This window comes from Polistes canadensis, unplaced genomic scaffold, assembly GCF_001313835.1.
Source record: "Polistes canadensis isolate GaletaPanama2010 unplaced genomic scaffold, ASM131383v1 scaffold_48, whole genome shotgun sequence".
Classification (NCBI taxonomy): Eukaryota; Metazoa; Arthropoda; class Insecta; order Hymenoptera; family Vespidae; genus Polistes; species Polistes canadensis.
This window is the reverse complement of record NW_014569595.1, coordinates 57,816-71,240: the sequence shown is the minus strand read 5'-3', so window position 1 is coordinate 71,240 and position 13,425 is coordinate 57,816. Positions and strand designations below refer to the sequence as shown.

Genomic DNA, 13,425 nt, shown 5'->3' with positions numbered 1-13,425 from the left:
CGGAAAAGGGAAAAACATGATTTCCCGTTATCGTTGGTAATTTTATTTTACATTTGGCAACAAATTATAATACATTCTTCCTTAAACATTTTTTCATTAACAAGATAATCATTTATTCAATTGGTTTGGTTCTTTGTTTTCTTTATCATTTTCATATAAAAAAAGTTTTATAAGAGAAGGATACTCTTATATTTATTTCATACACAATAATATTCATTTCACTTATGTACAAATATAAAATTTACATCAATCAAATATTTTGTTTATGCTTAATTCAAATAACAAACAAATAACATAATTTAAAATCAAGAAAATTATAAATTTCAACTGAATATTAAATATATAAAATACGTCATTATTTACCCAAAATAATTTAAAAATAATTACCAAAAAATAATTTACCAAAAATAACATAATAAACTATTCACTTATTATTTTGCAAGAATACTCCAGAATATGGATACTTCATATGTTTGAAAGAATTTTATATTCTAATAATATTTGTAATACACACATTTTCTTAGGATATACTCTCGTGAAAATGAATGTATTCTTATTAATCTGATAAAATCATTATATGTACTTACAAATAATGATATCCAAGTAATTTCGTAATATATAAAGATTATCAAAGTCAATCAGTGCAATTCTATTCAAATGTAATTTAAAAATATAATAGTTTTTATTGTTATGATTGAATAAAAAAAAATTTCTTTAGAAATTTAAGTGATCACTTACGTACATTATTAACCCAAAATGTACAATTTCTTGCATCCTACTACCTATTCGAGCGTATATATTTTATTCAGGCAGTTTAAGAGTAATATATATATATATATTTTTTTTTTCTGATCTATTATTTATCTAATATTTACTTATTAAATTCAACTTATATATACACTGATTAACTTGTTAATACTTTACATATAATAATAGTACTTAGGTCCAGCATAATTACCGTATAGCTTAACACATTCACAATTACAATGTTTATATCATTTACATATGCGATCATTTCACTTTTTTTGTCACTCTGACATATGTGTGATTCTTTATTTAAAAGTCTTTTTTCTGAGAAAAATTGCACTATATATTATTAATCGTGTTCGACTCAATTTTTATCACGACCAGTCTTACAAATACTTTAAATATTACACTACAAATATTCCTGTTACAGGAAAAATCCTGAGTAAAAGAATTCCAAATGAATTAGTTGGTAAATTACAATATCCATAAAATAAATCAATCAATAAAAACGCTTTCGAGAATTTTCCTGATGTTTTTGATATAACATGATCGCTATCACAACGCAAGCAATGAATATTAATGCTCCTACAAGCATTATGAGGAACATTTTAATACCACTTACAGGAGTTTGTTTTGGATCATCCACACGTTCTGCAAATAAAGTTATCTTATATTTACATACATAAATTAGATTTGGTTTCTAACCAATTTTTGAATATCCACAGATATCTTACCACGTGGCGATTCAAAGAAAGCTGCAGATGGTAAGATAGCAGATCTATCCTCGTTATCTTTCGGCTGTATAAATAGAATATTTCTTTTCGTTATAATAGTTTCGAAACTTTAGCAGATGTCCAAACCTTTTATACGCATATTTCTAATAATACCTAGTAATACGTATAGAAAAATTTACTTACATCATCTGGCAAATCTAATTCGAATAGACGAATTGATAAAATGTCGTGGTTGTCGCTTAAATCTCCTGTTGTTGCAGATATACCAAAGTAATAACCCGTTGGTAATTTAATACCCTTCACAGAAAAACATTCTTTCCAAGCCGCTTTATTTGCAATATCCGTAGAAACTGTATTATAAAAAGATAACAATTTAAAATTTCTATTAATTGCTATTTAATTGTATAAACCTATAATTATGATTTACCGGTTAAAGTATCTTTCTCGTATCTAATTGCTATATGCGTGTCATAATCAAGATTCCTAAATTTTGCTTCGCACCCTGCAAGTTGCGTATGCGTTCCATCACGATCATGATCATAATGCAAGGACCCATTATTTACCATTGCTGAAATATAAGGATGTTGATGCTAAAAATACAAAATACATTAATCTTATAATGAACATAATGATTGATTATAATTGAATGATTAAAATTCTGTAGACTTACATTGTGAGGACCGTTGTGATTACTGTAGGTATCGAGTATTATTGCTAACCCTTGAAAGTAATCCATATTTCCAAAAACTGGACCATGTTTCATGCGTTGTTTAGCGTACCAAATTGCAAAACCATCTCCAAATAAGTCTTTTTCTTTTCCATGCACCTTAAAATGTACTTGGAGTTCCCAGTTTCTAACATAGCATGGCTATAAAACAATCACAAAAATAATAAACGTAGATTTAAAATAAAAGAAATAATATGAAAATATTTTCTTACTGCAGAGTTCCATATAGCTCCTTGTTTACTTTGTAAATCTGATGTCAATCTTATATAGTTATTTGTAACCATCGTACTACCCATAAAATCCCAATAAGGAATAGTCATGCCAGAACCTAGAAAATATTAATTGTCAGATAATTCTTACACTTGATTTCTAACTATATATTTTTGTACTTATTAATATCATAACCTATAAATATTGTTTTAATGAAAAAAACAATGCATGATATATAAATGACAGCGTACCAAAATTTGATGGATAATTACTATGCTATGGATATTAAAAAAATCAATTAACAAACCTTGATAAGGCCGTATTAAAGAATGTTCTCGTTTCATATAATCCTTTGTATTCCATTCTGCGTTGACTGATTGTAGGATGCTCACGACGAAGAAGTAAATTAAAGTTACGTACATTCTTTTAAATTCAATTATTACTATTACTGTGTATTTATTAGAATGGTTTATAACAATTTCTTTTTTGTTTTTGTTATGATAATAGATATTCGCAAGAATTACTGCAAATGTAAATAAAAAATATAAATCTTAAAGGAAAAAGACAACTTGCAAATTTAGAAATAGATAAGGATAAATATAGAGTGACATACCAGTTTTTTATTATTGCAAAAATTATTGCTAGATTGGTATAGATCACTTTGAAATTCGATTATATTATTAATGATAAATAACAATTTTCAAAAATTTATACACTACATTTTATTATGTGATTTAATGAAATTGAATTAATTCAAAATTTAATTTAAAAATCCTCGAAAATCACTACGTATCGCTGCATTTGTCATACTAACAAGAAAGAGATATTGTAATAGATTTGTTTGCCACTGGCGTCACTTCTGTCGCATCGAACTTATAAATTTAAGCGCCAATTTTTAATCGATTTTGATGACAAAGGTATCATTTGAAAGATGAAGGTTCAAACGTTTTATCCTACTTATAGAATTTTTAAAAAAGCTTTATTTTTACGCACCAACTATTATCGAAAAACAGTATTTCCGGAAGCAATTATTTTTACAGAAAATCGACGCTATTATTTTATAGCAGTACTTAAAGCATATATATTTTAAATATAAGTAGATATATACTTTTAGTAAAATATCCGACATAATTAATATATTATTTAATCCTATCATATATGTAGGAAACATTAATATGTTTAGTCAATTGTACAATAATTATTTCACCTAATAACTGCATGCACCAAAGGGTTAATACAAAACTTGGTATGTGCATTAATATATAATAAATGAATATATATTTATTTGAAACTTAGTCAATTTTAAAGAATTTGATTGAGAAAGTAGTGTTTTATTTACACATGATATTTCAATTAGATAAAGGCCATTTTGATTTATAAAAAAGTGCCTTATAAAACATTTATTTCAGTCTTAAACTTAGGAAGCATATGTATCTTCTGAGACGCGTTCATTTTAACTTCGGGAATATACAAGATTGATCTGTCTACCAAACAACTGCATTGATGAATTTTCTTTTATAGGATTTTTATTTCTAATAATAATGATCTTTTAATATTTGAGCTAACAACATACATATTATTTACAAGGCATTATTAGATCATCAATGCAAGTTGTTTTATTTTGGAAAGATGTTAAAAATATATTTGATATAACATGATTAATAATACTTCTTCTCTCTTCGTAGCTTGGCTTAGATCAAAAAATATATAATAATAATTTTACAATAATAATATTATTAATTTATTACAATAACGTAGGCTTCCAACTTTAATTCAGAAGACGAAAAACATATGTTGCTTATTATAATCAAAGCATGTATTTCTAAGAACTATTGAAATATAAATATTTAACAATATGGTACAAATTATTTATAATTACATTATGTATATAGTTTACTTTGAAAAAAGTATTATAATAATTAAAAAGCTAGTGTTTGCAGATTTTATTTGATATATAATATAAGCAAAACTAAAACTATTTTATGTGACAAAGTTGAATCCTAACTAAAACTTTGGTGTGAGTTTTAAAAGGACACCTTTTAAAAATGTTGCTTTTCTCGCTGTCAATATCTGAGTTTTTTATAACTGATATATAACAATGGATAGAGGGAATGCAAGAAAATTTACTCAGAAAATCTATGCATAATTTGTTGAAAATTTTTCAAGATATCAATGTTATTAGATATTGCATTTGCTTGCTTATAAAGACTGTTCGTATTATGTCATGAAAAATAAACTAATGTTAAATCGTATATTTTAACACATTTTCATTTCAATTTCTCTTATGTTAATTTAGTTTAAACGAAATCCAGTTTTATCATGGAAGTGCATTGTTTCTGAAACATTCCATGCATTTACAATTATAAATGGAGCTATTTCATCTTGACTAACTAACCACAATGGCATTATCATAGCTAATGTAAGTCTATTAAAATTTGGCTCATAACATGGCAACAAGACTAACAATTCAAATTTAAAAACAAAGATAAAACAATCTGTGCAATTAATGTCATTTCAATATTGCAAACGAACCAATTGTAGATATTACTGAATAGATAATTAACAGGATTAAAATAATTCAGCAATTATACGCTGTTAATAATGGTTCGTAAGAGGATCAGAAATATTAATACAAGTTAATATTTGGATATCATAGCTAATAAAGTGGCACGTATGTAATTCATAGACAAAAAACGATACCATAAATAACACTAAATATTTATATACCTATTGTCATATTACACTTGTAAAACAATGATTTTCAAAAATATGAAGAAATCTTTTTCACTAATTGTAAAATATACTTGGATATATTGTACTAAAATTAAAAAACATTGAAAACATTTCAATTCATATTTATACTAATCATTCAATTATGTTCTTTTTCATTACTTTAATCGTGTGTTTAGAATAATTTTAGTTACTTCATATTTACAGAAAAATAGTTAAAGCAGGTACTCTTATCTGTAGCTGCTAGAATTTTAATATATGAGAATCAGCACGAAATTCCCTTTGATTATGATAATGCAAGTATTATTAATACAACTATTTTAAGTCGATATTACATCATAGAATAAGAGATAATATGACACATTGTGAGCTGTCAGTTTTTAGCTGTTTATATTCATCTCTCGTTACCTTGACTAATTTTATCTGTCTCAATTTGGTCTATAGTTTCGGCTTGCATGTTTATTTCATTCAATATATCATCGCTATTAGAACCAACACAAACTGGCGAAGGACTATCCATCGGTTGAAAAGAAAAACTTGGTGAATCTGCACTAGATAACGATTCAGGAGTTCCAACGGAACTAATGGTTCCAGATAATGGACTGGATATTGTATCTAACCTGCGTATAATAAATAACATATATGTATGAGTTAATTATGAAAGTTTAATTACAAAAATATTGTTATAAGAAAAAGATAGAAATAATTTATGAATATTACCTAAATGAATTTTGTGCTAAAGAAGCCGATGTACGTTTAGCAGGAGGATACGAATGATGATCTACACCAGTATCTTCTAATTCAAATTTTCGTTTAACAGGTCCTAAACAACTTGGCCTTATCGGACTTAGGCTACGCCTATAGAAAATAAATATATCAAATACTCAATGATTAATTTTACTTGCTTATTAAATTAATATTTACCTTGTAGCAAATGCTTTTCTTGTTGGACTAGGTGATAAATTATTTTTCCAAGTAGCCATGTGAATACCAGGAGAATAACATTGTCGTTGATTTAATCCTGATCTTGTAGGCGATGGAGATGAACACAATAGTGGACTATTTACAGATAAATTTAAACCGAGAGGATCTAATATCTTTTTTGTTATTTGTCGCTCGGTTCTATTAAGATGGGAAGGAGATTCTGAATCCTTAAATGATAAGCCTTCTGCTTCTAGGGTAAGATCTTCCCATGACTGAGATATTTGCATCGCACTGTGAATTTCTTTTTCGTGTGCGGCTTCGCGACCAGCAACGTCTATACATTCTTCTTGTCTTAATTGGCTAACTCTTGGCGTTAAGCGTGGTATACTACATGGACTCTATAATATAGAAATATATAATAATAAAATATAAATATTTAAACTTGGAAAGAAGAGATAATTAATATTGACGTTATCATAGTATAGTTTATAAAGTTAAATATAAAAAAATGAGTTTTACACTGGCGCTGAATCGTCTCATACGAGGTGAATTGGCAAATACATTAAATGTTGATACAGCATTTCTGAAAATAATAAAAAACAGTCCACAATTAAATAACAATTTTCCGATGTATAATTAATAAATAATTAAGTAATTCTCTTATATTTTTTACAATCATAGTATCATTTTCAAACTTGTACGTAAAAAATAAAAGAGAGATTCGCGAGAGAGTCTATTAAAACTTAATAAAATATAAATTTGAGTGGTCAAAGAGATCTATATTTCCACTCATATCAGTTAATGATAGAAGAAAAAATCATTGAAATTGTCAATTGTCAATTGTCAAAGATATTTATAGAAGAAATGATCTAATGATTTGTTTAACAATGGGAATACAAATAATCGCCAAAAATATCTTTACATAAAGGTGTTTAAATAATAATCGATTGTGCATACCTTGGTGCAGAAGTAGAGGGTGAGGTAACAGACATTGTGGCACTGATCTCATTAATCATAGGCGCACTGCTTGATCGTTTTAAACCGACTATCGGACAATCAACATCCATGATTGTCAAAAGTCTCTGTAAACCTATATGTTCCTCCGCGAGAAATATCCACTAAAGAGAGACACATTGAAATTCGTCTAGGGTTACGTCTTTTATCCTGATATCGTTAATAAATATAAGAGATGTTGCTCAAGTTTTTCTATGGACGGCTCATAGATTGTTTGGTAAAAAGATGAACGTATGACAAATAATGTATAACGTAACACGTGTTTTTACAATTCCGTATGGAAAGTAAGGCAAATTCTTCTTTCAAGTTGTTGCCTGATCCTTTTGATTTTACACACTTACGTCGAGATTTTTTTCAATCAATTCCAATTCATTTTAATAAAGAAGAAGGAGACAAAATATAGAATATACTAAGTAACTACAAGTGTCTATATCAAATCTTAATCATCGAAAGAAAAACTGAATTTTCTACTTGTTCTTTTACCACAAAGATTACTATGAGCTTTTGCTCGATTAATAGAAGATACAATAATACCGGGTAAACCCTTCTCCGCACTCAGTAGACACTGGAATGAGCGTGGCTATTTGCTTGCAGTGATTTTTATTAGCATGTCCAACTTAAACATAATTGTGCCAGGTAGTGCCAACTGTTTAACCAACAGGGATGCAAATACTTTGGAGCCAATGGCAATAAAGGTTAAGTAGAGAACGACGAATCTCCTGACTTTTAGAAAAACTATAATTTGATTAAATAAGGTGCATCCCCAAAATTTATTATTCAAAAGAGAACTTGTCAAATTTTAATATTTCTCTTATTGTTAGACAAAGAAATTCGGATGTAGTAGGTATGCATGAATATAAGAAATAAAATTTATACCACGTTGTAGTTAACATGTTCATTGTTTTTAATCGTTGTAAAATGTATGTATTCAGTCTTTAATATTGAATGAATCTTAACCCTAGTTTAACTAATTTGTTGGCAGTTATATTTATGTTTCAGAATTTCTAATTACTATTAATGTAAAACAGATGATATTATTTTACTAATATATAAATAATGTATATTCTTAGCTACTGCTAGATGCTTTCGTTGGAAAATTATTGTAACTGCAAGATGAATTTCCAACGATGTAATGGGAAACGCTGTTTTCTACGTTTTTATAAGGCAGCTGTGCATACAAGGCATTAATTGGATAAGTATTATTTAGAAGATAAGTGGTGGAACTACCAGACGATCCGATTGATCTTGAATACTCTTCTCGTTTCTTCGTTGTAGCTTGTTTTTGAATTTTTGTTGTTGTAACATTTAACACCTACAAAACAGCACAAAAATATAAATAAGTAATATTATTTAATATATTATCTATAATAGAAAAAGAGAGAGAGAAGGCATTTACTTTTGGCATGCCAGATTGAATACATTGAGCTAAAATAATGTCTTCTTCTTCTTCTTCTGAAGGACTGTAACTTTCTTCTGTAGGATAAAATACGCTTGCTGAGCCACACTGAGTAGTATTTTGTTCTCGCATTATCTAAAAAAGTAAAATAATATGCAAGTAACAAGGATATGCTAACGGTATGCAAGTAGCAGGGATATTCTAATGATATGCAAGTCTTACTTTTTCTGCTTGAAGTCTTGCAGGTAAAGAGACTGGACATTGAGTTCTATGTTTTGATGTCTTACAACTAGTTCCTTTTAATAATGACAATGGTGAGCACCTTAAACGAGCCTAAAAAAAAATATAAAAAATATAATAAATATATTAGTAGTTAAGTAATATATAAATAAATTAGTAATTTTTGTCGAAGCATAATGAAGAAAATACCTTTGCAGATTGTATACATTCTATTAAAATAGCTTCGTCATCCGATTGATTGGGACTATCGTCTGAAAATTCCTTTTCATTTTCCGTCGATATATGGCGTAGAGGTTTATTTATTGTAGGATTTTTATTGGAAGTCGATTCAACAGGAGACGACAAAGGTGTTCCACATGAATTAAATTTTGGTGGTAGGGTTTTAAGGTTTTTTTTACAAGGTATACTTTTCGTCGGAGGTGGGGTAATTTGTCTCACCTATAAGCGAGAAAAATTATATAAATAACACAACAAATAAACATCGACTATATTGGGGGCATTTTCAAAAGTATTATAAAAAATAACATAAATACTTTTGGTATTCCTGATTGAATGCATTCATCAAGAATTTTTTCATCTTCATCAGAAAGGTTATAACTTTCATCTGAAAGATCATTTCTGTGACATTCAAGTTCTGAAGATTTAATTGGTTCAATTTTTTCTATATCTTCTGGAACACTTGGCATAGATAAGACAGAAAGATTTGATTGAGAACCAACTGGAGAGATACCTGCTGGTGTATCTTCTGTACAATAAACATGTACTGTATCTGGGACAACAACGATTTCCATTGGTGATTTACAAATTTTCGAAACAGCTGGTGATTCCCCGGAGGAAATGGAAATGCAAGCATGCGATCTGTTTAGTGGTGACTTTTTATCGCATGGCATTAAGACGCTTGTTGATTTAGAATGTGTAGGTTTTGGAATACTTTCTGTTTTTGAAGACTGTCTATATCTATTATTTTGTATTCCCATACTAATACAAGCAGCTAGCATATCTTCATCATCTTCGTCACCATCGCTTATTTGTTCTGGTTGTTTTTCAACTTCAAGAATATTTACTTTTACAAAGGATGTATCTTTTTCGATATTTTGATGAACCGGTTCTGATATTTCCTCCAATTTATCTTCACTTTTAGGATAATCAGAACTTTTCACTTCATCGTCAATAGTTAAAGAACTCAAGCTTGTAGTGGTAGAAAATTCTATTGGTGTTGATTCTTCTTTAAAAGTAGCAATATCGTCTTCAAAAACACTAGTCCTTTTGACAGTATGTTTTGGAAACACTGGAACAAATCAATCCTTAATATATTGTATTAATATTTATATAGAAATAGAAAAATAGGAAATTTGAGTAGTTTTGCTAATGAGTCATAATTGTTAGTATGTATATATATATTAATGTTTTTGTTAAAATATATACCCAAATAGTATATTGAATATCATTGCATACTTAAATGAGAATGTGATGGTTTTACTTCTTCTTCTTCTTCTTCTTGCATTTTATTCATAAAATCTGTAGATTTTATATTTTGTATTCGAGGGCTAGGTGGTACGGTTTGAGTAGGAGAATCTGGCAATTCGCTTGGTGAAACGACTCCGCTTGTTCTACGACTAAATGAGAAATACATTAAATACTAGAAATAATATAAACATATATAAATTTTATCATGCAAAGATCATGTAGGATGTACCTAAAATCACTAACAATGGAGCTACGGTCATCATGTATAGAATGCTGTTCGAAGCCACTCAAAGAACCAAGAGAACTACAACGTGAAAACATTAGAGGTGTTTGTTCAGCATAAAAATCTTGTCCACTGAATGTTACCATTTTTCCTTAAAAGAACATCAAGAATTAATATTAAAGAAAAACTAAACAATCTTTTTTTCCTTTACATAAATTTAAAAAATATACCTTCCTTATCGACGATACGTGAATTATTTTTAATTTCAACAGGACTATTGTCTATTGAAGTAGAGATTAATTTATTGGTATTTAATTCTTCTACGTTAGAATTATTTGCTTCTGGTTCTGATTTAATGATGGAATTTTCTAAACTTGCTTTTGATATTATCTCTGATACATTATTGCATTGTGCTATTTCGCTGTTAAAAGAACTGAGTGAATTAACGCAGGAAGAACTACTAGATTCTTCTTCTTTATAAAAATTAATTGGCTTTTCAGGAATTATATTATCCGTACTTATACTAATAATATGTTTTTGTCTTTCCGCTTTTTCTGACATCAAACGTTGTTGCACACAACATTCTTCAGATCTTTTTTCTTCGAAAGATGTACTTTTCTTATCTTTAACAGCAAGTCCTCTTTTCTGTGTTTTTTTAGCATGATCATTATCTTTTGTATCTTCTACTCTTAAATCAGACATAGATGTTGCAGTGGAAAAATTAAAAGGTGTTTCATAAGGAGTACCTTCTGTACAATACGTTTTAATAGTATCTTCTTGCACGCTCCCAGAAAAATATTCCGTAGTTGGTTTTTCGTCTTCATCTGTATCATTTTCTGCGTATCTTAAACTATAGTCTGTTGGTTGATCAAGATCTGTTTCTGCATAATCTCCATATAATGCTGTTTCAGATTCGCATTCTTTAATATCCTCATTTGCAGATTGATCTTTGTCTATGTCGTTCAAAAGATGATTTTGCTTTAATCTATTTCTTTCAACATATTTTTTACTGTAATCCACTGGTTGATCCCGTATATCATCGTCGTAAGTTTCTGTTGCATTTTCATCCATATTACACCTCAATTTTAAAGTAATTTAGATACGTTTGAAAAAACTATTAAAAACTATGTAAATCAATAAAAGCACAGATATTACCTTAGATTAAATACAATAATCTAATATCACTCTATTATCTAATATCATTCTAGTGGCAACACCTGTTTAACGATTAATTACAAGTTCATTTACCATGTCATTAAAAGGATGAAATGCACATGCATTTACATGTGCAGTGGTTGGTGCACTAATGTCATTACGCGCGCTACCTGGTAGCTAAGTCCCGTACTGCAAAAAAGATATATTCCACCTTGATTTATAACTGTAATATTGGCTTTAAACGAATAAATTAATACTTAAAAGAAATGATTTCTATTGTTTTTCGATCTAATCTTTAATACTGGTAAGATGATTATGATATAGGGTTATTTATGGGTCACTTTTTGTTTCATTGTTATTTGGATTAATTACAAATAATTTACATCTAATTGGTTGTTTTCTTTATATTATTTTGTTTAAAAGAAGATAATAGAAATAATTATTTGAAGGTAAGGAGAAAAACATAATTATCGTTAGATGAAAACAGACGAGAAGCAATGACGCTTGCGCGATCAATTGAACAGTGGTTCTCCGAACATAGGCGGTAAGGAGTCCCGATGAAGCTCATCATTCGTCGTGCGTCTTTCAAGCGCGTCTGTCGACGGTCGTTCGGATTCACGAGTGTGTTAGTAAATAGTTAAAACGTGCTATGTCTCATTCGTCTTCTTGAGACCACGTGGCTTCCTCGTTTATATGTTCCCGCGCAATTCTTTTACTCAACTTATTGACCAATCACTATCCTTCTTTGCTCATTAGAATGTACGACAATTTTAAATAAGTGTAATCATTTCGTTAGTAATTTAATTTCTTTCTCTTCCTTGACATTTTTTAAGAATACGATTTTCATTAATATACTACGTTTGTTTAATTATTAAGCTTTTTTAAATATTAATTATATCAAAAGTGATCGAAGGTTTTTTAATTACGTAGAGTGTATTATTTTAGATTTTACATTTTGTTGGTTAAGTACGCAAAATGATTCGAACAAATTTAAAAAAATGGAGAGAAAGAAAGAAGATTAAGATCTATTTGTGAGAAAAATTACATAATCAATTCGAGTATTATTTTCATTCACATTTATTGGTATCAATAATTATTTATAATAATTATATCGGTTATTAAAATAATTGTATTAATATGACTAAAGTTATCAAGTACTTCAAACCAATCAATGACTTTCATATATCATTTTAGTTATCCGAAATATATCGAAAATATCGATTGGACAATCGCACGTTACTTCCTGAAATGCCTTCAAACGAGGAGCTCAGAGAGTGAGATTTATTTTGACAAGTGCAAGAATGGACTAGCTTATTTTCTTTGATTCTTCAACGATTTTTCAAAGTGTTCGTGTTGGTGATATGTCCAGAAGAAAGCAGGCGAAGCCACGATCCTTAAAACGTAAATATTTTTCTATCTAATATTGCCTCTTTTTATTTCAATCGTTGCGATGTTCGAAATCATTTTCAAATTTATTAATATTTTCAAAGTTAACACTTTGAATTTTTTTTAGATTCCAAGGTAATATTTATTACAAAGAAACTTTTCGTGCGAATATGCATGTATGTATATGTGTATAGAAAAATACGTTGATCGAAAATTTGATCGATTTACGAAAGACTGATGTATTGATAGAATATTTAAATGTTGGTGGTATCAAGATGTCGGAATAATAAAGTACAGTAAAACAATGGATATTTTGTAAAAAAATCCAACAGAAAGAAGGAACAACGAGGAAGGACAGTATTTAATCAATAACTTTATAAAATTTGGATTATATGAATTCGTTTGTATTTTATAGAAACGGATAAGAGCTACGAATTTTGGTATTTTTCTTTTTTTGCTTTTTTCTTATATA

The 13,425-nt window shown here is 28.5% G+C and overlaps 4 protein-coding genes across 4 annotated transcripts in view; 1 reads left to right on the top strand and 3 right to left on the bottom strand.

Moving 5' to 3' along the window:
* Positions 1-472: 472 nt before the first annotated feature.
* LOC106785304 (vesicular integral-membrane protein VIP36) lies at positions 473-3,234 on the bottom strand. Its single transcript, XM_014745633.1, has 8 exons — positions 3,032-3,234; positions 2,726-2,941; positions 2,421-2,536; positions 2,152-2,349; positions 1,909-2,071; positions 1,665-1,831; positions 1,482-1,545; positions 473-1,398 (listed from the first exon to the last, which is right to left on the bottom strand). Exons 2-8 carry the CDS (start codon positions 2,838-2,840, stop codon positions 1,247-1,249), a joined length of 975 nt encoding a protein of 324 aa, XP_014601119.1. The 5' UTR covers positions 2,841-2,941; positions 3,032-3,234; the 3' UTR covers positions 473-1,246.
* A 2,057-nt stretch (positions 3,235-5,291) lies between these two features.
* LOC106785287 (protein FAM122A) lies at positions 5,292-7,682 on the bottom strand. The gene is made up of 5 exons (XM_014745600.1): positions 7,030-7,682; positions 6,592-6,655; positions 6,073-6,470; positions 5,869-6,006; positions 5,292-5,768 (listed from the first exon to the last, which is right to left on the bottom strand). Exons 1-5 carry the CDS (start codon positions 7,137-7,139, stop codon positions 5,543-5,545), a joined length of 936 nt encoding a protein of 311 aa, XP_014601086.1. The 5' UTR covers positions 7,140-7,682; the 3' UTR covers positions 5,292-5,542.
* Positions 7,683-7,956: 274 nt separating this feature from the next.
* Positions 7,957-11,816, bottom strand: LOC106785361 (adenomatous polyposis coli homolog). The gene is made up of 8 exons (XM_014745748.1): positions 10,643-11,816; positions 10,419-10,563; positions 10,178-10,338; positions 9,256-10,010; positions 8,912-9,160; positions 8,705-8,815; positions 8,483-8,617; positions 7,957-8,398 (listed from the first exon to the last, which is right to left on the bottom strand). Exons 1-8 carry the CDS (start codon positions 11,481-11,483, stop codon positions 8,153-8,155), a joined length of 2,643 nt encoding a protein of 880 aa, XP_014601234.1. The 5' UTR covers positions 11,484-11,816; the 3' UTR covers positions 7,957-8,152.
* Positions 11,817-12,307: 491 nt separating this feature from the next.
* The window catches only part of LOC106785362 (zinc finger protein 423 homolog), a 50,431-nt gene continuing 49,313 nt past the window's right edge, over positions 12,308-13,425 (top strand). Inside the window, exons 1-2 of the mRNA XM_014745750.1 lie at positions 12,308-12,326; positions 12,762-12,968. Of these exons, the coding sequence (XP_014601236.1) occupies positions 12,929-12,968 (40 nt within the window). The 5' untranslated portion in view covers positions 12,308-12,326; positions 12,762-12,928. The remainder of the gene's footprint in view (positions 12,327-12,761; positions 12,969-13,425) is intronic.